This window comes from Ambystoma mexicanum, chromosome 10, assembly GCF_040938575.1.
Source record: "Ambystoma mexicanum isolate Mex_15411 chromosome 10, UKY_AmexF1_1, whole genome shotgun sequence".
Taxonomy (NCBI): Eukaryota; Metazoa; Chordata; class Amphibia; order Caudata; family Ambystomatidae; genus Ambystoma; species Ambystoma mexicanum.
Window position 1 is genome coordinate 109,899,176 of NC_090932.1, and position 27,605 is coordinate 109,926,780.

At 51.3% G+C, this 27,605-nt stretch overlaps 1 protein-coding gene across 2 annotated transcripts in view; it reads right to left on the reverse strand.

Moving 5' to 3' along the window:
- Positions 1 to 27,605, reverse strand: part of CDCA2 (cell division cycle associated 2) — a 1,069,442-nt gene that overhangs the window by 276,693 nt on the left and 765,144 nt on the right. For both annotated transcript variants that reach the window (XM_069617593.1, XM_069617592.1), the window contains exon 11: positions 19,754 to 19,829. In XM_069617593.1, coding sequence (XP_069473694.1) covers positions 19,754 to 19,829 — 76 coding nt within the window. The remainder of the gene's footprint in view (positions 1 to 19,753; positions 19,830 to 27,605) is intronic.

Sequence of the window (27,605 nt, forward strand, 5' to 3'; positions counted from 1 at the left end):
GGTGAAGCCCTGCTGCAGTCCGGAGCTATCTGGCCTTCAACGACTCAGAGAAGATCCAGTCCGGAGTCTTCTTCCCTTGAGCTTGGAGGGGATAACCAGCTCATCTTCTGCAGCCAGAGGATCCTCTTCCGCGGTCGAATACGCTGCACACTGCTGTAGTGGTCCAGATAGCCACCTGAAGAGCCTCTCCTGTTTTTAAGGAGCGCACCTTTTATTCCGTGTCGCTGCTGCGGGCCTAATCCCTGTGTGGTGCAGACCCCCTTCAGACGTCCTCCTTCCCGACAAAGCTCCAGGAATCGTGGGTCTGCGGGAAACCAACAGGAACAATTGCCAGGGCACCAGCTGGAACAAGGTACTGTGTTCTGTTGAGGAAACTGGGTGAATCCCTTTCTTCTTAATTTCCAAGGCTTGCCCTTGTCTTCCCTCCTTCTTATAACTTTTGCTTCCGAACATTGACAATATCGAAGTACTTCTGGCTACGTTGAATCGTGAACTGTCGGACCGTGTGATCTTCGGCAACTGGCCCCGGTGTCTTTCGACCCTGGCTCCGGCCCTTTAACTTTTGAACTCCTGTCTGAGTGTTTCTTGATTCTGCCTGCCTATCCAAAATATTGCCTGTGATTTTTGCCTCCAACTCCCACTGGGTATCTCAGGTGCTAAGTGTGTTTTTGCCCCGGTAGCATTTCATGTCACGGATACGCGTTTGTTTAGTAGACCGAACTGTCAAAAAGTGATCGCAATCGTATTCGCGGCAACGTGTTTTTGTGCCTAACACCGGTTCATTCCAACACAGGGTACTTACCTTGAGACTTGCTGTACAAAGTGAATTGGTTAGTTGTACTATATTTAACGTGTGTTTTTTATTGACGTTTAATAGTGTTAAGTGTTGTGTTTATAACAAATGGTTTAAAAATAAATTAACTTCTGTTTTTCTACCTGAAACCTTGAGTCAGTGTTTGCTTGAGTCACAGTAATTGTGGTCCCTTTGAGTAATCTCTGCTGCTGCTCATATACTCTTGAGATAAGCCTGGCTGCTCCGCCACTGCTACCACTCTGACAGTAGTACAGGCTTATACCAAGGGTAAAACTTGTATCACCACCTGCAATCTTAATTGTGTGCAGTGGTCCCTAAGGGCACTGCACGGGATTCTGCCTAACAGAAGCAACGGCAACGGCCATGCTCCCCGGCTGGGGAAACCTGCTGGCGAACCTCTGGCACTTGGCGTTCATAGCCGTCACAAATACATCTATCTGGGGACTGCCCCATCATCGGAATGGTAGATCCACTTGATCCTGTCATAGTTCCCACTCGTGGCACGAGCGCAGCTCCCCGCTGAGCGAGTCTGCGACAGTGTTCTTTACTCCTGCCAGGTGGAGGGGTACCAAGAACATCCCCTGGGCAACAGCCCACTGCCACAGGTCCTGTGCTTCCTTGGATACGGCTGGGGATCTGGTGACCCCTTGCTTCTGTCAACACCACCACGATGTAGAACATCGTGGTGGTGTTGTCGGTGAAGACCCTCACCACCTTGCCCTTGAGGGACGGTAGGAACGACCGGAGGGCCCAGAACACGGCTCGGAGCTCCAGGACGCCGATGTGCAGTGACCTCTCCTCTGGGAGCCAAAGGCCTCTTGAGTGGAGCTCTCCGGTGTGCGCTCCCCATCCTTCCAGGGAGGTGTCCGTCGTCACTGTCTCCTGATGTGTCGGGGTCTGGAAGTCCATACCCGTCGCTTGATGTGCGCGGTTGCCCCACCACCGGACTGCTTGGTGGAACGTCTCGTTGAGGGAGATCTTGTCTTCGAAACTGCCCGCTGCCTGCACCCAACGGGTGTCGAGGAACTCCTGCAGTGGTCGCATCCGCAACCTGTATAGGCGCACTAGGTAGATGCATGATGACATGTCGAGTAGGGACTTGATGGACCTCACCCTGGCTGTGTCCATGGTCAACAGCCGTTGTACCTTGCCCAGGATGGCCTTCATCCTTTCCTCGACAGCAAAGCCAATCGTTCCACTGTGTCGAGTCTAGCTCCCAGGAACAGGGCGTCTTGTGATGGTACCAAGTGAGATTTCGCAAAGTTGATCGAGAATCCCAGATCTGTGAGCAGTTGGATGGTCTTCGCTGTGTGATCAACAGCGAGTTCCCTGGACTTTGCTCGGATGAGCCAATCGTTCAGGTAGGGGTAAACGTGGATCCCTTGCAGGCGCAGCCGCGCCGCTACCGGTGCAAGGCACTTGGGTGAAGACCCTGGGCGCCGACTTCAATCCGAAGGGCAAGGCCTTGAACTGGAAGTGTCGCCCATGGACCACAAATCGCAGGAACTTTCGATGTCCTTTGCGTATGGGGATGTGAAAGTAGGCATCCTCCAAATCCAGCGACGATAGGAAGGAACAAGTTACTTACCTGTAACTGTTGTTCTCCAGCATGGGTCTGGCATGGATTCACATGCTCATGAATATTCCCTGTCGTCAGGCTGGGAATCCTCGGTAAAGAAAAAATCAGTATCAGTTTCGTTTCTGATCTGTCTTTCGTAGTAGTAACCAATCCCTGATCTCTGTGTCATACTGACCACAGCCAATGACTGCCATCTACCTAAGCCCTGCCTCTGGCAGCCATCTTTAGATTTGGTAGCACGTGAAGTGGCAGTATGACCAAGTGAAGAGCCGCAGAGGGGTAGGCGGGAGGGTTCGCATGTGAATCCATGCCAGACCCATGCTGGAGAACAACAGTTACAGGTAAGTAACTTGTTCCTTCTCCAGCATGGGGTCTGGCATGGATTCACATGCTCATGAATAAAGAATACATAGCAGTACACACATGCACAACCACGGGAGGTGGCAAAGGCTCATTACATCAAACTCAACATTAAGCAATTCTTACCTCCTCACCAGGCTCACCTTAGGCGAACAGGTTGCGCAGCACTGCTTGGCCGACCCTGGACTCCTCCCTGGAATCCCGATCGACGCAGTAGAATTTCGTGAAGGTGTGCGTCGACCACCACGTAGCAGCCCTGCATATGTCCAGCAGGGGCACACCAGAAAGGAACGCCGTGGTGGCTGCGATCGCTCTGGTGGAATGGGCTCTCGGACGGCCAGGCAGCGGTCGTTTTGCCAACCGATGACAGTACATGATACAGCCGGAAAGCCATCTGGAAATGGAAGCCTTCGAGAGAGCCTTCCCCTGATTGACAGGTCCAAAATTCACAAAGAGTTGTGACGTCTTCCGAAAACACTTTGTGCGGTCCACGTAGAACTTCAGCGCTCTAGCCACATCCAGCGAGTGCAAAGTCCTCTCAGCCGGCGACAAAGGCGACGGGAAGAACACAGGCAACACCAAGGGTTCGTTGAGATGGAAGTCCGACGGTACCTTGGGCATGAAGGAGGGGTGCGTCCTGAGCACTACCCTCGTGTCGTGAAAAGTCAAGTACGGGGCCTTGCAGGAAAGGGCCTGGATCTCTCCCACCCGTCGTGCGGAGGTGATGGCCACAAGAAACGCTGTTTTCCACGACAGAAACTTCAACGGGGCCGAGTGCAGAGGCTCGAACGGAGGTCCCATGAGCTTGGTCAGCACCATGTTAAGCTCCCACGCCGGGGCCGGAGCCTTCACCGGCGGGAACGATCTGAACAGTCCCTTCATGAACTCTTTCACCAGACGATGAGACCACAAGGACGTCCGGCCCGTGGTTCTGGTGTATCGGGAGATCGCAGCAAGATGAATCTTGATGGACGCGTGTGCCAGTCCAGCTTTGGCCAGCGTCAGCAGGTACGGCAGTACCTGGGGAGCCGTAATCCGTAGAGGGTTAATCTTCTGTGCGTGGCACCAGACAGAGAACCTCTTCCATTTGTGTCCGTAGCATTTAAGAGTCGAGGACGCCCTGGCCTTTGCAAGAACCTCTCTGCAGTCGGCCGGTATGTCGTATCCTCCAAACTCTAGCGCTGCAGGAGCCAGGCCTGCAAGTTCAGCGATTTCGGGTCGTGGTGGAGGATGGCGCCTCCTTCCCTGGAGAGTAGATCCGCGTCCACCGGCAGCTTGATTGGCGGGGACGCTTATAAGTCCAGAAGGTCCGGGAACCATATCTGCCTCGGCCACGCCGGTGCGACGAGGATCATCCTGCACCGTGACCTCTTGAGCTGGTTGACGAGCCGGATTAGCAGTGGCAAAGGAGGGAACGCGTAGAGGAACAGGCCCTCCCAGGGGAACGAGAAAGCATCGCCCATGCTCCTCGCCTGGGGAAACCTGCTGGCGAACCTCCGGCACTTGGAGTTCGTCGCCGTCGCAAACAGGTCGATCTGGGGTGTGCCCCACCGTCGGAAGAGGCGATCCACTAGATCCTGCCGTAGTTCCCACTCGTGGCACGAGCGCAGCTCCCTGCTGAGTGAGTCGGCGATGGTGTTTTTTATCCCTGCCAGATGAAACGGCACCAGAAACATCCTTTGGGCGACGGCCCAATGCCACAGGTCCTGCGCCTCCTTGGACAGTGCTGGGGACCTGGTTCCGCCCTGTTTTCTGATGTAAAACATGATGGTGGTGTTGTCGGTGAAGATCCTCACCACCTTGCCCTTGAGGGACGGAAGGAAGGACCCGAGGGCCCAGAACACTGCACGGAGCTCCAGGACGTTGATATGGAGGGACTTCTCCGTCGGGAGCTAAAGGCCTCTCGCGTGCAGATTTTCGGTGTGCGCTCCCCACCCTTCCAGGGAGGCATCCGTGGTCACTGTCTCCTGGTGGTCTGGGGTCTGGAAGTCCATGCCCGCCGTCAGATGCGCGCGGGTGCCCCACCACCGGACCGCTCGGCGGAAACTCTCGTCGAGTGTGATCCTCTCCTCGAAGCCGCCCGCCGTTTGGATCCAGCGCGCGTCCAGGAACCCCTGCAACGGGCGCATCCGGAGCCTGCACATGGGAATGAGGTAGATGCAAGAAGACATCATTCCGAGGAGGGACTTGATGGACCTCACCTTGGCCGCGTCGGAAACCAACATCCGCTGTACCTTGCCCAGGATGGACCTGGTCCTTTCCTCCGACGGGGAGGCCAGAAGGGACACTGTCGAGCTTCGCTCCCAGAAACAGTGCGTTTTGTGCGGGTACCAGGTGGGACTTGGCGTCGTTCACGGAGAATCCCAGGTCCGTGAGAAGTTGGACGGTCCTTGCCGTGTGCTCCACGGCGAGCTCCCTCGTCTTGGCTCGGATGAGCCAGTCGTCTAGGTAGGGGTAGACGTGGATCCCCTCGCGGCACAGCTGCGCCGCCACCGGTGCAAGGCACTTGGTAAATACCCTCGGTGCCGACCGTAGTCCGAAGGGGAGGGCTTTGAACTGGTAGTGACGCCCTTGGACCACAAACCTGAGGAATTTTCGGTGCCCCTTTAGGATGGGAATATGGAAGTAGGCATCCTCCAAATCCAACGACGACAGGAAGTCTCCTTCCTCCAGCTGACCCAGGACGTGCTGTAGGGTGACCATCCGGAACTTCTGCGCCTTTATGAACTTGTTCAGACGTCGCAGGTCTAGGATGGGCGCCATCCTCCCGTCTTCTTCTTCACGAGGAAGTATCTCGAGTAAACTCCGGAGCCCCGAAGCCTCTTTGGGACGAGTTTGATGGCGCCCTTCCTGAGCATCGCCTTTACCTCCAGGAGAAGCTGAGGGACGTGAAGCTCTTTCCTGGCCACGGGGGGGACGCGCGGGCACCTTCTTTGAAACTCGAGCGCGTGGCCCTGGGCTAAGGCGTCCAGCACCCAACGGTCGGTGGAGATGGACTCCCACACGCTGACGAAGCTCGCCAGCCGGCCTCCCACCGGGGTGCTTCGGTGGGGGCCCGACCCCACGGCCGGTTCAATCCTGCTTCGACGAGGCTTTGCCGCCTTGACCTCCTTGGCGACGACGGCGGGGTCCGCCAGACTTGCCTCGTCCTCTGTAGGCCTCCTGAGACGACGAGCGGGCCGCTTGACGGTAGGTGGAGAAACCGCCGCCGGAACCTTTGGAGGCGCCCTTGCCTCCGCTGCTCCGAAAGGGCGTCCGTCGTTGCTGTAGAACCCCAAGTGCCCGGGCCGTCTCAGTGTCCGCTTTAATGGCGTGAAGGGAATCGTCCACTGTGTTCCCATCGAACGGCATGTCCAGGACTCTGGTCTGTACGTCTTGACGGAAGTCCGTAGCCTTGAGCCATCCACGCCGCCTAAGGCACACGCCGTTGCTCAACTGGCGAAACCCAGTGTCGGCGATGTCCGTCGCAATAGTGATGGCGTGGTCCGACGCCACCTCGCCTTCCTGTAGGATCTCCAGGGCATCCGCCCTCTTGTCGTCCGGTAGGAAGTCCAGCAGGGGAGCCAGTTTGTACCATAGCTCCCTGTCGTAGCGGGCCACGATAGCCAAGGCGTTGGCCGCTTTAATCGTCGTCGCTGCAGACGAGATGACCCTGCGTCCCATAGCGTCCAATTTCTTTCCCTCGCCGTCCGGTGGGGAAGTCGATGTGGAGGCCGCACCCCCCCCCGCTTTCTTCCTGGCCGCCGCGGAGACGACGCCCGGAGGCACAGGGGGGCCACGTCCGGGACCCGGTACTTCTTCTCGTACCGGTCTCTTCTAGCTGGCGTCGTGGAAGGGTTCTTGAGGAGGGCGAGGCCCTCATCCCAAATGTCGTCCAGTAGAGGCACCGCGAGGACCGTCTTCCTCTTGGCCTCGCGCCGTTGATAAAGGAATCCTTCCTTTTTCTTCTCCTCAGGGAGGAGTTGGAAAAGCTCGGATGCCCTGGCGATCATGGAGTGGAACGATCCAATCTCGTCGGGCGGAGAAGCCCTGGTGGGAGGTGACGACGGGAGATCCTCGTCGTATACCTCGTCGTCCGTACCCGTCGCTGCTGTGTCAGTCCCCGTATCATCCCCTCGAGTGGACGGGGAGGAGGGCTGGACGGGTTGCGACGGCTGAAAAGGAGGTGGAGGGTGAATCCTTCTTTTCTTCGGCGGGGGAACACCAGAAGGTCCCGGTTCAGGATCCCCCGACGGGAGAGGTTCCTCCGTCGGCAACGGTAGTCTCGTCCTTATCTCTGAGCATAAGGACTGTATAGCCAACAAAATGGCCGCCGAGTTGTCTTGCGGCGCTGGCAGAGGGGAATCCGACGGGCGATCAGGGGCCCCGTCGGCACCCTCGACGATGTCGTCGTCACCTGCGTCGGGATCCATCCCGGCGGGCCGGTCTTCATCCACGCCAAGGCCGTGGCTTAAAGCCTCGATCAGCTCTTCCTCCGAGGTTGAAGCCGAATCTACGACGACGCCCTGCCCCCCCTTTTTCTTCCCCGCCGGGGATTTCACGGGGGTCCTATCGATGGGCACAAAAGAGGACTCCCTCCGAGGTGGCAGGGAGACTCTGAGCCCCGAGGTCGCCACCACTGGTGTAGCCTCCACAGGCTGAGCCAGGGCCGCCGCGACAGTATCGATAGAGGGCTTGGCCGGATGGATTAAGGCCTTCACCACCTTAGGTGCGCTCACCGCCTTATCCTTGAGGGGGGGGACACTGCCTCGCTCCCCCTCCGATGGGGCCTTCGAGCTCGACCGGGGCCTCTCCAGGAGCTTCGCCGGGTGCTCGCCCTTCCTCTTACCCAACCCAGAGCGTTGGCTCGTTGCTGAAGGTGCCGGGGAGGGTGCGCCCTGCCTGGCGCCCGTAGAGCCCGACCGTTCGGCGCTCCCGGTGCCAGCGGACTCGCGGTGCTTGGCCTTGTGTTGGACCCCCGTCGCCGGGGTGTCCTCAAAGGTCTTAGAAGACCGCTCAGATTTCTTCCTCTTCTTCTCGCCTGACGGGCTCTTCCCTTCCAGCCAGTTGGCGAGGCGTTGGTGGCGGTCCTTCATGGTCCGCTCCGACATATTGCAGCAAAACGCATAGTCCTTCTCCACGTGCATCTTGTCCTCACTTAAGCCGTAGAGACAAAAGGAGTGTTCGTCCTCCTTAAAGACGTTCTGCAGCTGGCATCCAGGCCAGACCCTGAACAGCTTTCCGGGCGTCGAGCTTCCCTTCTCCTGTGCCATGTCCGGGCCTGAGAAGCTTCTGGAGTCCTCCAAAACGTAGCTCGACGAAATCTTCACCCTTGAGGGGCGCAGACGAATCCGACACGGGTCCCCGTTGATCGGATGGAGAGTCGGTGGAGCTTGAGGCTCTTTTGACCGGAAAAAACGAAGTTTTTGAGAAAAAACGTGAACAAATAGCACTAACGCTTGAGAGCAATAGCACGAGGATCCCAACACATGAACGTGCGGTAAAAATCTGAAGATGGCTGCCAGAGGCGGTGCTTAGGTAGAGGGCAGTCATTGGCTGTGGTCAGTATGACGCAGAGACCAGTGATTGGTTATTACTACGAAAGACAGATCAGAAACGAAACTGATACTGGTTTTTTCTTTACCGAGGATTCCCAGCCTGACGACGGGGAATATTCATGAGCATGTGAATCCATGCCAGACCCCATGCTGGAGAAAATGGCAATCACAAAAAGATGGTGTGTATGTGTTGGCTCTTAAGGGATTTTTCTTAGTGATTTTGCAAAAAGGTTATACCTAAAACAAAAAGGTGCCATATATGGTTTGTGGGTCTATGGGTCAAAGATGGAGTTCTGACCAAGGAAGAAGAGTTTTCTTCACTTTGTCTACAACGCGGGAACCATTAGCTGACAAGAGAACAAAGGTCTTTGATATCAGCTGGTGGTCGTCATGAGGACTGGAGGAATAGTGTGTCTTCTCCAATGGAGTCAAAAAGTCTCCCCGGTAGTTTTCTTCCACATGATCCTTCCTCACACCCGCCCCTATGGTTAGGATCAGGTAATGGGTGCCGTCCCCTGGCCACACAGAGGGTCACTGCTGGGGAATTTGGGATGCCTCCACTAGATTAATCACACTTGCCCAGGAGCTTAAATGAGGAATGCTGCTCCTGAGGATCCTGGTATCTATATATACTGGCTGGGCCATGGTTTCTTTGTATCTCAGCTTTGTGCTGTTGCGATCCCATGCTGCGCCCTTCCTTTTTCCGTCAGTCGTCCTTGCAAAACTGTCTGGCTATCCTGGCTGCACTGCTTCTTGCCTGAGGTATCACACCCCTCCACTCTCCTCCAACCCATAGTGCATCTGATAAATCATTGAGGCCCTGGTGTCTAGGTGCTTGCCCATCTATATTATGCCTGGCATCAGTTGTAGCTTGCCACTACACCTCAGCGCCATTGTGTGGGATACTATGGGTCACCTTCATTAATTGCCTCCATCTTTGTACTGTTTTGCCTGCCTTTACCCCTGTGCTCCCTGAGCAGACATTTGACCACAGCTGGGTCCTCCTCCTGCTACAGCTATGCTTTCAGTTGGTTGCCCTCCGGGTTTCTTAAATTAGGATTTCCTTGCACAAGTCCTTGCTGTGCTATGGCCGCAAGTCTCACCAATCGCCACTACATAGTAATTTAGCTTTGCATCAGAAACACAGCCAATAAAGACAATGTTGAGCCCACACAAGGTTCTCTATGGCAGGCCAATGCATTTACCCACATCACAGCCTGTAAAGAACGCACACTCCACCATAAATCGAACAGGTGATGTACTGTGAAACCACTGCAAGACTTTGATTTTCAATGTTAGATGCAACAAAAAGCAGGTGAGAGGAGTTGCGCAAGAACTCGAAGAGGGCGGCCACTCTTATGCTTGGCAACTACCTACTGGCCAAGTGTTTCCAAAGGAAATCTGAACAAGCGACCAGGTGGAGGGGGCCCACAGCAGGTAATTTTGTCCACTGTGTCAGCAATGAAGTTTAGGAACTCCCAAAGTAGTGCGCATGCCCTATTGCAAAAGGAGCGTGCCACCTGAAAATAAATCCTGAGAATTATTGGGGCCATAGAATACTTGGCTTCTGTTAAATACAGATTACACCCAATGACTTAATTCAAAAGAATGTAAGCTAGTACGAAGCAGGCATGGCCTAGCAGAAAATGTTTTACAGGAATTAACTACTTCAGAAGTGGTGTCCATGTATTGCAAAAGCAGCTGCAATCTGGCAAGGAGGGACTGACATGTGGATAGGGCGGGAGCTGGGACTGTGGAATAGACCTTTTTTTGGTATTTCTTCCAAAGCCATCTGATGGTCCCTAACTCTGTCAAGTCCTCTTACATTGGATCTAGGATACAGATTATTTAAAGGTGCTGCAGCAGAATAGTGACCAATAACTCTTGCTTCCAAAGTTCGAACTGAAACACTGTTTAATCCTGTAACGACAAGTCCCAGATAAAGTGTCTTGGCCCGTGACCTTACATTTATCTGATTTGTTTCTATTTCTCTAATCTGTATTTTATAAATGACATTCAAACTATGGAAAGGGAGCTGTTGTGGAGCAACAATATGGTAAATCTAAATGCATGATCAAGAGAGTTTGCGATTTACACAAGGTTAGATGTCCCACCTAGAACACACCATTGTGGTGGTTGGAAGATGCGATACAGACCGGGTAGAATCTAAAACCAGTAATGTAATAAACAAGTCTGATGCCAAAATCTGTTTCACGTTAACCTACTTCAATCACCTGAACATAACTGACAGATTAGGTACAAACATGTCCCAGTTTTTTACACCAGGCCTTATTACTGCGGTAAAGCTCATCACACAAACGTCCACATCAGTGAGTTCTCCGTCATCAGCGCACTTGGCTCAACCACCAAGGAACTTTAAGTCCAGTTAATCCAAATTGTTACAGCCGAGGGAGCAGCACTGGAATAGGACTAATGCATCCAGGTGTAAGCCTTACTGGACTATCCACTCATAAGATTTCAGGAAGATGTTTTCCATCACAACAGACCAAGAGAACCTTGAAAAAATTACCACATTCCATAAGACCTGTACCTATGGGGTACCTTTGGAAGCACAGTAGTTGTAGATTTCAATGGCAAATGTGCATCTTGCAACCAAGTTGGACCAGCTTGATTACCCAGATAGTTGAAAATGTGTATGAAGTATTGCTGCTTTTTGAGGAAAATGTTGAGGCTCAGAAGAAGCTGTGTGTACTTTATAACAACTGACGGTCAAAAGGAGAGGCAGGCATCCCCGGTCAGGTATTTTATAATACAAATGTCACCTTCCTGGCAAGAGAAATTCTAAGTTACTCATCGTAGTGACTAATGTACTCTTAGTCCATAGTCCCCTTTCCTTCATTCTGTATGGGCATCCCTTCCAAGGGACGGGAGACAGGACCTTTTTCACCAGAAAAAACATTCTTGCTCTTTAAATTTAGAGGTGCGCAGGGGCTCGGCCCAGGGAGCATGCACTGCCCTGACTCCGCCCTCCAGCGCCACACCTCAGTCCCCATTGACGCGCCGACAATGGATCTTAACATTGCCTAATGACAAGTATTGTTACAGGGGAGGTTGGTGGGACCTATGGAGGAAAGGGGACTAAGAGTACGTTAGTCACTACGGTGAGTAACTTATAATTACTCTTACGTCCCGTCCCCTTTCCTCCATAATGTATGGGCGATTACAACTGATTGTAGCCCCAGGGTGGAAAGGAGACCCTCCTTAAGCAAATAGGTTCCTGAGAATCACCTGTCCGAAAGCCGCATCAGATTTAGAGCCGGCATCCAAACAGTAATGCTTGCAAAAAGCAGAGAGAGAGGCCCAGGTGGCCAGCCTGCTTGTGACTTGCCAAGGGACATGGTGTAGGAATGCGATGTCTGTTGCTTTGGCCCTGACTGCGTGGGCATGCATGTTGGCCGGAAGTGGTTTGTGCTGGCCCTCGTATGTTTCTTTGATGGCAGAGACCATCCGGCGGGATATGGAGGCCTTAGAAGCCCGATAGCCTGGTCTTGAGCCTCCAAAAGTGACAAACAGGGTGTCTGACTTGCGGAAGCCCTTTGTCCTGACAAAGTAGAATTTCAGAGCACGCCTGACATCCAGGCAGTGCTGCACCCTTTGTGCTTCGTCCTTAGGATCGGCAAAAAACATAGGAAGGATCATTTCCTCGTTAAGGTGGAAAGCAGACGGGACCTTGGGCAGAAACGCTGGATGCGTCCGGCTGACTACCTTGTCATTGTGAAAGGTGGTATATGGTTCCGAGGCGACCAGCGCCTGGATCTCGCAGACTCTACGAGCTGAGGTAAGGCCAACTAGTAAGGCCGTCTTGATGGGGACCATCCTGATTTCCACAGACGCCATTGGCTCAAATGGTTTGTGTGCCAGTGTGCCCAAGACTATGTTGAGGTCCCACACCAGGTGCAGTCTATTGACAGGCGGGTAGATCCTAGCAAGACCCGTCAGATGCTTGACGATAGGGTTGGAGGAGGGAAAAAATGCCTTCCTCTGAATTCCTGTAAGCCCCAATGGCTGCAAGGTATGTACGGCAGGTATCCACCAGCACGCCTGAATGAGCGAGGAGCGCCGAAAAGGGGAGCACGTCGTCCAAAGTGCAGGCCAATTGGTCAATTCCCTTGGAGTTTGCCCAGTGGCAGAATCTGGTCCATTTGCTTTTGTATTGGGCCCTGGTGGCTTTGCTCCTGGCGCCCTGTATGATCTCCAGATTGGCCTGTGAGATACTAAGGTGCTGAAGCGTTACCTGCTCAGGTACCACGCTGTGAGGGCCAATTTACCTGGTGCAGGGTGGATGACTGCCCCCCTGCTGCGCCAGAAGATGTGCCGGGCCCGTCGGGAGGTGTATCGTGGGCACCCCAGAGAGGCTGAGTAGCTCTGAAAACCATGCCCTGGCTGGCCACCATGGAGCTATCAGGATGATGAGGAGTCGGCGAGACTCCATCTTGCAAATTACCCTGTGGATCAGAGGAGTGGGCGGAAAAGCGTAGGCTTTCATGCCAGTCCACTGGAGGTGAAATGCGTCGCCCAGAGAGCCGGGGCCCTGACTCTGCCAGGATGCGAACTAGGGACACTTCTTGTTGTGCAAGGTGGCAAAGAGATCCACGTGGGGTGACCCCACCCAAGGAAGATCTCCTAAATAACAAGGTTGTTTAGCTGCCACTCGTAATTGTCCGCTCCCAGCCTGCTGAGCCTGTCCGCTTCCATGTTGGATTCGCCCGGGAGGTGGACTGCCCTGAGGAAGATGTCGTTCTCCAGAGCCCACTCCCACATGTTGATCGCCAGTCTGCACAGAGGAGGGGATCTGGTGCCTCCCTGCTTGTTGACGTAGTACATGCTGGTCGAGTTGTCTGTCTGGATGAGGACAACCTTGCCCTTGAGAAGTGGTAGGAATGCTCTGAGCACTAGCCAGATGGCGTTCAGCTCCAGCCAATTGATGTGGTACTCCTGCCGAGTCCAGGTGCCGTGGTCCGAGACATCGTCCAGGGTGGCTCCCCAGCCCTCGAGCGAGGAGTCTATGATGGTGGCCTGCAGAGAGGGCGGCCGAAAGGGCTTGCCCGTCCGTAGGTTGCAGTCCCTGGACCACCAAGACAGGTCCGGGTGGAGCGATGGAGGAGCATTGATAGTCTTGGATTGAGAGCTCCGCTCCCGATTCCAAACAGCCGCGAAGTGCAGCTGAATCCTTCTCATCCTCAGTCTTGCGTGCGGCACGGCTAGCAGGACCGCCGCTAGTAGACCAAGGAGATGTTGGTACCACCATGCCGGGGTCTTGATGGCCGAGATCTTGTCCTCCGACGGGAAAACCCTCTCGGAGCACCTGTCCCAAATGAGTCCCAGGAATGTCAGACTGCGAAGGAAGCAGCGGTGACTTCTTGAGGTTGAGCGAAAAGCCCAGGTCGTGCAGTGTGTTCATAAGGGCATGGGAAGAGTGGTGAACCGCTTCCAGAAAAGTAGCCCTGATGAGCCAGTCGTCGAGGTATGGGTAGATGTGGAGGCCCTGCGCTCTGAGGAGGGCCGCTACAGCGTTCATGAATCTGGTAAAGACCCTGGGGGCCAAGTTGAGGCCAAACGGAAGGACTTTGTATTGGAAATGGTAGCCCATGACCCTGAACCATAGGAAAGAACGATGGGGCTGCCAAATCGGGACATGTAGATACACGTACTTCAGGTCCAGGGAGCACATCCAGTCTCCCTTGTCCAATGTCTCCACTATCAAAGCTCGCGTAACCATCTTGAAGTTTTGAAGGTCCAGCACAACTCTCAGGCCCGCCTGGTTCTTCTGAATGGTGAAAATCCTGGAGTAGAAGCCAAAGAATCGCTGGGAGGCTGGCACTACCTCCATTGCCTAGTTCTCTATGAGCGACTGGATCTCCGCCAAAAGAGTTGCTGTCCCAACCTGTGGGAGTGGAGCGGCGGGAAGGAGGGAGGAAAGGCTGGGATAAGAAGGTGGTACCCTGTGGATACTACGGAGAGCATCCAGGGGTCCACGAAATTCTGGCACCAGAAATGTGCATGGAGGGAAAGCCTGCCCCCCCCCCCCCCCCACCGGAGACACGTGGACCCGAAGGGGGTGTCATGCCTGCTTTCCCTCAGAGGCTGAGGAGGGGGACTGGAAAAAGCCCTTACTTTTAACCTCCACTGCCCCTTTTTGTTGTTTGCGCCGGTTCTGAGGCGGCGAGCGGTCCGGCTGCCAGGATCTGCATTCCTGGAAGCAGCAGAACCCTCCATATGTGCGACCCTTCTCCGGGCGCTGCTGAGATTGGGCATAAGATTTGGGTGTGGTCTTTGTAAGGATGGATAGAGACTTTGCTGTTTGTGAGCTGTTCTTTTTGCCCTGCTCTTTGTCCGTCGAGGAGTGGATGAGGTCTCCCCCCTCGAACGGCAGATCTAGAATGCGCTCCTGGACATCCGGATTGAACTTTGTCGCCCAGAGCCAGGCCGTGCACCTCTTGTCCATGGTTATGCAGATGGCACGGCCGAGGTATTGATATGCGCCACTGTGGATTCCATGAGGTCATGCGCCATGAGCTTGGCCTCTGCTAGACCCTGCCTTAAAGTGTGATTCGCATTGGGAGGGGAGTTTAGGGAGGAAGTCTGCAATTTCCTGCCATAACCGTTGGTTGGCAGCAGCCAGCATGGCATCTGCGTTGGCCTGACACAAGTGCAAGGAGGTGTTGGAGTAGATCTTCTTGCCGTACGTCCCCCAAGATCTTCTCCTCCTTGCCTAACAGCGCTGCAGTGGAGGAGGAGTCGGAGGACGACGGAGGCTTGGAGCAAAGTGATGCCGCAGCGATCACCGAGGAGTGAGGCTGAGGATGGGTCGAGAGCAAGAGTGTGCCCCCCCCCTCCATCTGCCTGTACTCTGCTTCCAGGCGTCAGTTGACCGGCTGGACAGAGTGGGGCTTGAGCCAACCCTTCTTGGCCAGGGAGACTACATCGGTTAGTAGTGGAATCCCTGTGTTGGCAGAGGGAGTGTCTAGTGAGGAATTCAGCCGGCAGAGGGGGTTCTGGCTGTTCGACATCGGGTTGAGGGAGGCCCAGGTACTCCGCCAGGCCAGCAAAGCATTCATGGAAGGCCCTGGCTGAGGATGTCGTGTCCGGATCCTCCTCCTCGTCCGTGTCCTGCGTATCTGGAGGATCCTGCGGCGGAGGAGGAGGGGTGGTAGATGCACCGGAGGCTGGGGTACAGAGACCGCAGCTAGAGGAGGTTGCAGAGTTGGCTGTGGTGCCGGAGGAGGCAGCTACACCGTGGTCAACAAGCCTGATGGAGGCGTCTGTGGTGCCGTTAGCATGGCGGGGAGGACTTCCCTGACTGCATCCTTAATGATAGCCCCATATGCAGAGACCTCATGAGGCCGAGGAAATTGTCGAAGGGCACCTCCTCGCTGGCTGAAGAGGTGGTAGGGGGTACCAACGGGTTAGCGGGGGACTGCTGGAGCCGCTGCGTACCCAGTCTGTAAGGACGCATGGGAAAGTTGCCCTGCGCATATGAAGGGTAGGCTAGGCCACGTACCTGGTTGCGACCAGTCCCACCTTGACACTCGTTCTTCGACAAATTCATGGAATGGTGTCGGACAGGCGTTCCTGTCTGGCACGGCAGCCATTTTGTCGAGCTGCCTGCGACGTGCCGGCGACGTATTGCCCAGCACGCTGGGTCCGGCCTCGTCCAAGACTCGCGTGTGGATCACTGGGCCTTCCCTGCTCCTCGGGTCTCGGCCCAGTAGGTGTGACAACCTCGACCCGGGGGTCGATAGAGCTACGTTTAGGCACCCCCTCAGACGTACTTCTGGTATTAGGGGATAGCCCCTCGGACGTATGGCCGGTGTTAGGGCGTAGCCCCTCGGCCACTGTGCCTGTTAAAGGGTTTAGGACCAGTACAAGAACCTTTTGGTCCCTCAACCCCTCGACCCGAGGGCCAGTAGCTGTAGCAGCCTCGATGCACGTGCCAGTGGAAGGACCTGGCCGGTCCCTCCCACGCGGGAGTGTCCCTGGGAAGGAGTTTGCGTTGGAAAATATCGGTCTTACGTTGGACCTGGTACGATGCTTCACGAAGTTCTTGAGATCCTCTGGAGGCAAGCTCTGGAAGAGCTCCCTCCACCTGCCTAGTCTTTTCTTCGGTGCCTTCGAGGACAGCGTGTCACACGCCGAACATTATTGCTAACCATGGTCTGGGCCAAGGCAACGTAGGCAGAGGCCGTGGGGGTCTGAAGTTGGGAAGAATCCGTTGCAGGATGGACACCTGCTGAACCCTGTAGAAGTCGACATGCGTCGGGGAGGAGCGTGACGCCTGAGGACCGAGTACCTGAATGCTAGAAAAGACAAAAAAGACAGAAGTATCCGCGTGTGGAATTACATGGCTGAAGCCAAACCCAGGAGCGCTCGTGAATTTGGCTTGTTCCCGTCGATGCGGAAAAGGGGACTGAAGTGTGGCGCCAGAGGGCGGAATCAGGGCAGTGCATGCTCCCTGGGCCGCGCCCCAGCGGGCCTCTAAATTTAAAGTGGAAGAAGGTTTTTTGTGGTGAAAAAGGTTCTGTCTCCCGTCCCTTGGAAGGGACCCCCATACAGTATGGAGGGAAGGGAACGGGATGTCAGAGTATAATTAGTACACACTCGGCGCTTATTGGGGATATCTGCCTTTTGCTTGCTGTCAAGCTAAAAAAGGTACACTTGTCAAATTGCGGTGCACATCCAAATGTTGGAAAATTAATGTTGAACCAATTTATTTTCAAAGCCAGAATTCATAATACCAATGTACAGTGAAATGTTCTTTAAAGCCATTTTGTAACCCACAGAAAGTATCAGAAATGTATTTCCATCAACGCCCTTCTTGGCAAAGTGCATCACTTAGTGAGAAATCCTGAGCCCAAAACATCAAGCACGGTATATTATACATTTCAAGTGCAAAACTGAACTTACTTAATTTCCAAGAATGAACCATGCTGCATGTGAAAGTCAGGCACACACTTAATGTAGTTATTTTGCAGGTAATACCGCAAGACATTAAATTAAAAGCTTATAAAAGGATTTCTTCATATGTCCTTCCAATTCGTATAGCATATATAAGAGACAGCAACAAAAAGCTTTTAACTTATCAATTTGAGAATATAGAATGTGTTCATGTATTCTTCCAGGTTACTACTTCATTTCAAAACTATATTGTTCAAACTTAATAGGAATGAAAAAGCGATTTAATTTTGTTTTGCTTTGTGGTACATCGAAAGGACAGGTCTGCATTTATGAAGTAAAAAACTTCAAGGAGCTAGAATTAAAGTAAATAATCGAAATTGCATTTTAAGTTTCTGTTCCCACTTGTAAGCTTATTGACGAGAACAAAGATCTCGAGTCTAGTGGGAACGGGATAGAAAATAATTAATGCTATGTTTAAGCCAGAAGGCTTTAATCACCACCACCCTGAGATTAACCTTAATTGTATTCAATGCAGGCTTTCAAAGAAGACTAACAACCATTATCCATTTTCTTCATGTAGTCACCCAAGACACTTCAAAGAATATCATGTTTATTTCACATCAACTAATAAACCTAATCCATTAGCAAAAGGATAGAGGTGAATGATATTCATTATGGAGATCTGCTGTAATTACACAACAGAAAAATAAAATGTATTACAAGCGCCAATTGATCTGAGCTTCGGATATGTTGTAGATAAAAGGAATGCCTATCATATTATGTGATACAAAGTTTAAGTCAAGCAGTTAAGAATTACCTTAATTTGCTTAAAACGCATAGCAATGCTCAAAATGATTCCATCATTGAATATCTCAAAATGTTCACCTCAACTATTAGAATAAAAAAATATGAGTTTTATCAAGGTAGCACAGATCTGTCACAAATTATGGAAGTGGCTTTACTCAATAATGAGCGTTCCTCCCACCCTTGGGACTAGAAATACACACCCCTAACTAGCCAGACGTTGAGCTAGAGAAAAAAAAAGTCATACACAAACCACAGAGAGGATGATGGACTATTGGGCAAGGAAGGTACAGAGGGGTAACAACTTGGGATTGCAAAGCAATAGAACAGTCTCTTGGTACATGACAGACCAGTCCATAAAAACCAACCATTGGGAGAAGGAAACCAGAGGAACCCACAGAAGGATTACCAGTCTACCAAATAAACCACCAGAATTGAGGATTTGCTGATGGATTAATGCCTGCCTGGGCCTCCAAAAAGTATAAACTGCACTTTAAGGAGGTAAATCAACCCCAATCCTCAAATTGTCCAATTTTGATCAGGGTAAAATCTGGGAAGATAAAAAAAAAAACACACTGGTAATGCAGGGAGGTGCATTTTGAAAACACAGGCACGTGTTATACCCCAATGGTCGGTGCCCCTTACATGTATTCAATACAAAGTAAGATGTGGTTTCTTTAAGGGCCAGTACACTTTTCAGTGAAAAATTAAATCCAAATCTGAAAGCATGTTTGCTTTCACTTTAAAGTGGGACTCCCTTTATAAAGTTAAGAATTATTTGAAAAATAAGCAGCGGTTTAAGCCGGTGCAGAGTTGCATTGGGTATAGCATAAAGGCATAATACTGTCAAGTGACATCACACAGTTAATGCTGCTGAAGGGAGCCATAGATTTAGATCAGATGTGTGCAAAACAAAATGTATGCTGAAATATTTAATTCTATTGCTGAAATATTTAATTCTATTCTTGAAGTGTAAGAAGTGCAAATCCTCTGCATTATGTCTTCTAATGCCCAGGCAGAGTATATTTTACACCCATTTGTTACTGTAGAAAGGTACATCTCCAGCCTAGAAATAGAGCGACTGAAAGCATCCCATGCAGGCCCCGTAACATTGTGCATGTATATGCATTTCAAAGAAAATATTCAGGTTTAGTGAAATACACATGTGTAGATGGTAAATCAAAATGTTTGTTTTGCTAAAGTCATACAGGTATGAATAGTTAAAGCGGCATCCACTCATGCAGGAAACAGTGGGTTCAAAACAGAATCTAGATTCCAAAAGACAGTATTCGTTTTGCCATTTCCATCTTCTAATTCCGCGATATAGTTGCTACTTCGGTTTATTACATTATAGTTACATTATAGTTCAAGAGGCCATTTGCTTTATTCACGTGGGTGTTGAAGCTCTGTTGGGCATATATAAGTGTTTGTGTGGTGTGCTTATAATTTACTATGGGCCATCCGGAAGTCTGTTTGGGCTCTTAGAATTTTAAGAGCCGACTCGCATTGCCTCAAATGAGCCCCTAACCCCCGTCTATTCTCCACCATTATATGGGTGTATACGCAAGAAAGAGCGGACAAGCACGAGGGAGCGGGCGCGCAAGCGCATGAGAGAGAAGAGATTGCACCATCAAAAAAGTTGATTAAAAGAAGTTGCACAACTGAACTAAAGGAGTCCAGAATTGTTTTGCTAAATGCGTAAACAAAAATCCAGTGTAGTTCAACATTAAGAAATATTTTTACCTGCTATGTTGTCAGCTGTGTAGGTGTTGGTAGTGGACACAACTGGGGCAGATCCTTCAAATGACACTGTACATTCCTGGATAAATTAAGAAAATCCAAATCAACATTGCAATTCTTAGATCAGCACAGTAAACAATGCAATCACGCAAAAAACGTTATCAGAAATAGGTTTCTGTATTTAACATGACATTTAGAACGAGACTTTCAAATGGCCTTCTTGGCGCTGCATTTGTACTGGTGAACATTTGCCAATAGTACAACCTCCTTACACTATTTTGGGGATCTCACACATAATGCTCATATCCTCACTTCCAATAAGTGAGCTGACAGTTGACATAACAGTTTCTACAAGACAGAACTCTTCCTTTCTAAACAGATCAGTGTAGTGTCCCATTTCCATTTTTTGGGGCCTCGCAAGGTAGAAAAAAGGCAGGTGCGAAATCTGTCGTGATTAGTGGCGGCGAAGCGGCCAGTCCTTATAGTTCTAAATGGTTTGTGGCAGTGATACTTGGGTATTATTATACCCGAGGGAAAACCATGATCTATTAGAGGATGTCATGGTGAGAACGGTAGAGCAGCTAGTCTAAGGAAGGGAGGGGGATATGTGATAGAGCTAAAGATGTTGACTGTAGCCGGTTGTGCATGGAGAGAGAGCAGCTGCACAAAGATGAATGTGGGACGGGCGTGGCCGAGAGCTGCATGTGTGAGACGTGAAATCTCGGAGCTCGGTCTCAGTCTCGGCCCGCCAATATCTTGATGAAATCCTGGTAACCCAAGATTCCTGGTGGACACCACGATAGCAAAGGGTGCAAACGTATCCAAGGTCTGCGAGAGGCCCCAGTAGTTTGCCACGGCGAGACCACAGAGTACGGGACCGGGAGGATACCCGCAATGGCGTGTGGCGCCATCTTGACTGGAGCATCCGCCTGCTGCCTTACCCTGATGCGTGAGATGGTGGGTGGAGGGGGGCACAATGGAGGAAAGACATTGGAGGTGAGGTACGTGGAGGGGCAACATCGGACTGCGAGCACCTAGTGGGGCAGAGGAGAGTCTGGCATAGCGTTGCAGCATTGTACCCACCTCTCCCTAAGGCTGCCTCCCCAACGAAGCAGTGGCACTCCCCGGTGGAGCTGAGAAGCGGGTAAAGGGTTCTCCCAACCGCCGAGCTGCCTGACCCAGACACTGTGTCCCCCAGAAAGGCAGAGTCCAGTCCTGGACATTGTGGCAGCGTGTTGGCTGACCGAATCTTGCCCCAAGGTCTGCGCTACGGTGGCCGCAGAAAGCCTCGAGGCTGAAATGCTACCCATGATGGACAAAGTCGAGTAGCAGCTGGTGCTGCTCCACAAGCACCGGTCTGTCCATTCCGAGTGTGCTGTCGGCACAGACCCAGCGGGGGTGCGACCTAGATCAATCACACTGTCCTGGTGAATAGGGAGACAACAATCTGTGGGAAGGGCGTGAGGACTTCCACCCCAATGCCTGTGTTGGGATAAGACTGATTAAGGCTAGGGTCAGAGACAGGTGGTGCGGCCATGATGAGGGAAAGGCAGATTCTACTTAGTGTGAAATGAACCATTGAACCGAGGTCATTCCTAGCTCTTCTGGGTGGCCTTAACTGATCTGGGAGGCTGTGCTAGAGAAGAGGGCTTTGCACACTGAACTGCCTACAAGAGAAAAGCGGCCAGAGTATAGACACCGGTCAGAACAGACATCATAGGGGAACGTTGCAAGAGAGCTGGATAGCTAAGTAGGGGCCACCAGACGCTCCACCTCAGAGAGCCCTACTATGGTTAAAGGGCAACAGCAGAGCATTGACCGCTTTATGGGGGTAAGAACAAGAAGTCCGTGACTCAACAGCATCTGCCAGATATGCCAACCCCTGATCCACCAGAAGTGGAATCACTGTTGCTTGCGCAGATAATGACTACCATTCAAGACTCATGCTATTCCAAGGAGAAAAAGATCCAGTCAGTGGGTTTGATAGAGTCGTTGATTCGGCTGACCTCAGGAAGGTCAATATGAGAGTGAGCAAAGTGGAGCAATTTGTTGGGGACACTGACGACACAGAGCCCTTCAAGCACAGGTGAATGAGTTAGGGACAGCAACTAGAACATCAGAAACAAGGACCGAGGACAAAGAGGGCCGTTCTGGAAGATATAACTCACATTTTGTGGGTCACGGAGGGTTGCGATGGTCGCTGCAAGGCGCTGTATTCGGAGAAGCGCTTCACGGAAGGGATGGGGGGTTAAAGGCCTATCTAAATGGTTCACTATTGACTGGCACACCGGATTCCCAGCAGGCCGCCACCGGTGGGGGCCTTACCAAGAGCAATCAACGCAAAATCATTCCATTTTCGTGACAGATGCCATACTTCAGGATGTCAAAAGGGGGGCGTATGAGGTGGACAGTGCCATACTTGATATTTCAAGACCTCACCCAGGAAGTTCAAAGATTGTGGGAGTCTTATGATGCAGACAAGAGACGGCAGAGGGAATTGAATCTCCCGTACATGTTTTTCCAGCCAAATTAAAAAATGTGATCGGGGACATTCCCTCTTTCTCTACCCTCGAGGGGGTGTGGGGCTGGATTGACACAATGTCGGAAGTGTGAAGGCATCATGAAGTAAGACACGGATAACAGACTTAAACTAAATAGGTTTATTAACTTAAACGCCAGGATGTTAGAAGGCCTAACTTGCCCTATGCTAAGGTGGGATTTCCCAACTTGAAGGAAACCAAAGGAAGTCTGAATCGAAGTGTGCAACTTAATAGTCTGTCGGTGTCCAAATCCTATTCTTGTCCTCAGATCTTAAGCTAACCAAAGTGTAGGGATGTTAATAGCAAATAGACAGTGTTCAACAAAGATCAGAGCTTCTTCCAGCTCTTCAGCTGGCATGCAGTAATACAACCTCGGCAAAAATGTCGCCTTTACAAAAAAAATGCGGCAAAAATGATGTACCCCTTTATACCTTTTAAGGGGAGCGGGAGTTGCAGGGGTGTCCCCCCGCTCTCCTTAAATGGTATAATGGATCTGGGGGCATGTCCCCCCGCATCCTTTACATGGATTGCGGCGGCAAAACCAGTCTTTTTGCCGTGATTTTTTGTGTAAACGCCCATTTGTGACGCGATTTTAACACATGGAACCCTTCAGCTTTCTTTCACTGCCCCTTCCACAAGTGCAAGAAAGTGCCACAAAAAGTCAATATTACCTTTCTCACGTTCAAGTTAACAGTTCAAAATAGTTGTCTGGGTTCCCTTTCCCAAACTCCAAGCAACACAGTTCACAAAGCAAAAAAGGGTCTTGAGGCTCTGTCCTCAAAACGTGTATAGTTCAAGTCTCACAGTTCCCTTCCCTAAGACTTCAACTGCGCCAAATTTATTTCAGTCTTTTCAAAAGTAGAACTTAATTTGAGGTAAACCTGACCCTCCTGGTTTGCTTCACCAGTTCACTCACAAGGCTCATTCTGGATTTGTTTCTCAATGTCTTTGAGTCCTGCTCATCCAGGGCTCACTAGCCTAGGCGCAATTGTCAGACCACACGATCCAGCCATCACAGGTCACACAACCAGGGTCCCTGTATTCTCAGGTCACAGGTTCTTCAATTCCTATACCGCTGCGTACCAAGTCACTTTCACCTAATTCCACTTTGTTGGTCTCTTTGCTTTATGGGCAAGTATACAATTCTTTAGATTCTGCCATCAAGTGTCACACAGCTCTTGCCAGTCTGTGGCCTTGCCACATTGCATTAACTCATATAAGTTAACCTTTGTGGGGTTTTATTTATATCCCCCTTCTGTGGCACTCTTTCACACTTATTCCCTTTATAGTTTATTTTCACATGGCACTTGGGTTGTCCAAGATTTGCTTTGCTTACAATCTTTAGTGCATTCAATAAATTCAACTTCAAGGTTTCATTCAGTTTGGTATTCAATATACTTTAGTTATGTTTAATTTCACCTTTTCGTTCAGTTCGGTGTTTAAAATGCAGCCAGTAGGCTTACTTTTAAGTTTCCATTCAGTTTGGTAATTACGATGCATTTGTTATGCTTAACTACGCTTTCTTGCAGTTTGGTACTCATGATGCATTTGTTATATATGTAGTTTCAAGTTTGTGTTCGGGAATTCAATACGCATTTGTTAAACTTGTTTTGGTACACTGTTACTTATTCCCGTTCTATCAGGAGCTCCCTGGTGCCCAAGTGTTCTTCAAACTCAATGGCTGATTGCAGCTCCCTCCGGCGGCCCCCACAGCTTACTCTCTTGCTCGTGAGGTTGGCTGGCCTGATGCGAGCCCAGCTCACCTGACAAGCATTCTACTCTGCACGTGGGCAATTGGAGACTTCTATCTAGGCGGGGGCTGCATGCTCCCTCCTGGATTCGCCTGCAGCTCCTGCTGCTTGCAATTTGTGCTGGAGGCTCAGACACCTGTGGCCACGGTACAGCACACTTGTCTTGGGCCCCACAAAGTCCGTGGGGTCTCTGCCGGCGACCTGGCTCCTGCTCCAGTCTCACCACAACTGCCTCCACAAAAAAAGGGGTCCTCTGCTAGCCTGTCGCCCGCAGTCTCCTTATTGCTCTTCTCTTGTTCTCCGACACTCATTTTATGCACCTGCAACCAGTTAACAGGTGGCAGGTGTGTCCTTACTTCGGTTTGCCCAACGATAATTAAAGGGAAATGACCAACTCTCTGCAGGCATCATCTTCATCCCAGTACCAGAGTGGTAAAATGAAGGTGTAGTGTTCATTACTCTGTCTCCTCGTCCCAGTGCCAGTGCCTTCAACTGTCAAAGTGGGGAAATGAGGGTAGAGGTCTTGCAGTTACCCAAACAGGTGGAGGAGGGTTAGGTTGGTCATTAATAGGGAGAGGGGGATACCATATCTCGCCTTTGGGTACCCCACTCTCCAAAGACACTCCACTGAGGTGCCATAGTATCTCCACCCCCAGGGTCAGGATTTTAGAGCGGTGGCCTTTCCCTGGCCACCTGAGAAGAGGATCGAGGGGGTTTAGGAGCGAGAATACCCAGAGGATTCTCACAGCCTACTGCAGTGACAAAAACTGCCAGAGAGAGAGTGCAGGCCAGAGCCCAGGAGAAACCGCAATCTTGGTCAACTCCATGGGACTCCAAGAAAGGAGATATCAGTACGGGTGCTGGTAGTACCAGATAGAACATTGACACTACAGCCGGAGTCGAGCAAGAGGTTAGGAACTCAGATTGCCCAGGCACCTCGGGACCAAGAGGGCGAGGATTACCCTCAGGAACCCAGACATGGTCCTTCAAGGTGATGGATGGGGGTGAGGGGAAATTAAATAAGTTGATTACAGTTGGGGATGGCAAATGTGGTGTGTGTTTTCTCTGTTGCCTCTGGGCCTTGGATTGCCTGCGGGGACAAGGTTGCATGGATCACAGGGCAGCTACTTGTACGGGGGTACCTGCCGGAACAGGGGGTGTCCGGTAGTGGGAGGGTAGGAGGCAAAGTGTGTTTTGCGGCAGGTTCTGGGTGGACACGGGAGAAGGGTACAGAGGTAGCACTCCCCGGATTGTACGCTCAGGTGCAATGTTTGTAGTTGGGCGACAGATACACCCAGTTTTAGGGTTGTGTAGGGTAGTGGGAGTTCTACTGGTGGGGGCAGGGAAGATGCATCTTTTCCACACTAGGGGGAGTCTCCCACGATGGAATGGTTAGACTGCCAAGTCTAGTGTAATTGGGACCAAGGACGGTGGACGGTGCTACAGGATGGAATTCCTGCCCAGAGTTAAATGGCACGGACGTCCAACTTTGAAGTAAAGTGCATGTCCTGGAATGTCAATGGCCTTTGTGGCAAGATAAAGAGGGGGATGGTTATAAAAACCCTGTTAAGTTAATTTCTCAAGTCGCCCAAAGGCATCATAACACTAGAGAGGGAGATCATGTTAAAACCAGATGTCGGGTAAAAAGGTACATGCCGAGAAGAGAACAGTTTTAAGCACTTTCCTAAATGCCAGGTGATTCGATAGCTTCCGAATCGGGAGTGGTAAACCATTCCAAAGGTTGGCCGCAACTATGGAAAAGGCACGGCCACCTATCCTTGTACGCTGTAACCTGGGTACTGTAAGATCTGCGGTAGAAGAACGCAGAGGTTGATATTGGGAGAAATTAGATTGAAAAAATTTGGCACTTTGAGAGTGAAGGGCACAGTGAACTATGCACAGGGCCTTAAATCTGGCTTACCCGCAGCCAATGAAGGGAGCGTAGCACCAGGGTAATATGGGCTCCATAAGGGGTGCCAGTTGCCAACCGGGCTTCTAAGTTTTGTAGACTCTGCAGCCGTTGTATAAGGCCAGTCGGCTGGGCCAAATACAGCGAGTTGCAGTAGTCTAGGCGAGATGGAACCAAAGCTGCAACCACTGGAGGGCGGAGAGGGTCGGGGACCATGGGGAGAACCCTCTTCAGGACCATAAGTTGGTAGTGCCCTGCTTGGCAGACAGCTGTAACGTGGTTCGCCGTAGACAGGGAGGCGGAGAGGATGACTGCCACATTTTTCACCTTACCAACCAGGATAGGAAGAGGACCAAGAGTGGAGGGCCAGAAAGCAGACACCCAGAGTGAGGGATCAAGGGGACACCCAACCACCAGGACCTCTGTCTTGGCTTGGTTCCGTTTGAGCCAATTGTGGTCCATCCACTCACCAACGGCCATCAAGCAACTCCGAAGGCACGACGACACCTCAGCTCGATCATGGTCTAGCCGGATCAGAATCTGGGTGTCGTCGGCATAGGAGTAGCAGTTGAGGCCATGGGAGCGAATGAGACACCAAGGCCCAAATGTAGATATTGAATAGGATCTGAGACAAAGACGAGCCCTGTGGGACACCGCAAGTGAGGCGACAGGGGGTGGAGAGGAGGCACAGAGTCTGGGTATGATCCACCAGGAATGAGGTGAACCAGGCTAGTACCTGCCCAGATATGCCTATCTGGGCAAGGGGAGATAACGGGATGGGGTGGTCGACAGTGTCGAACGCCACAGATGGAGTTATTCAAATCTGGGCCCCACCCCACCTGAATCCACCAGCCTGGATATGTGATCCTGGACGGATACTAATACCCTCTCGGTGATCTGCTGGGTCTAAAACCAGCATGTGCAGGGTTGAAGACATTAAAGAATACAAGAAAAGGAGAAAGTAGGGGTACAACCAGTGATTCAAGTAATTTAGACAAAAAGGGCAGCAAAGGAATAGGGTGGAAATTAGATAAGACAGTTGGATCGAGTGAGGGCTTCTTCAGAAGCGGGACAACCCTACCAGATTTCAACTCGGGTGGAAGGAACAGTGCCCGATTGACATGAATCATTTACAGCAGTTATTAAAGCTTCTAGAAAGTCAGGTGCAATTTCCTTCATAATCTCCACTGGAATAGTGTCACACGGAGAGGATGATTTAATTTTTTGGATAGCTGCTAGTACTTCTGTGAAAGATGGAAAGGTGCACCATTTAATGATGTTTTCTGATGATGTAGCATTGAGGATCCTACTCACATTATCAGCAGATGTAGCTAGTGATTTGGCGATGTTAGTCCGGATAACGTCAATTTTAGTCACATAATTCTTGAGAGTTGGTTTAACCCAAGAAGTGAGAGAATCCGAAGATACCAATGATTTGACGATAGAGAACAATGTTTTTGGCTGACACAAAGCTGTTCCAATCTTAGAGAAGTAACATGTTTTGGCAGTTTTGATATCCACCAAATAGGTAGAGAGACATCATTTATAGATTTATTTATCTGAAGAAGGTCATATGATTTGCGCCACTTGCGCTCCGTCGGGCTGCTCTGAGTTGGTCAGAGAACCAACGTTGCAAAGGGAGTCTGCAGCATTCG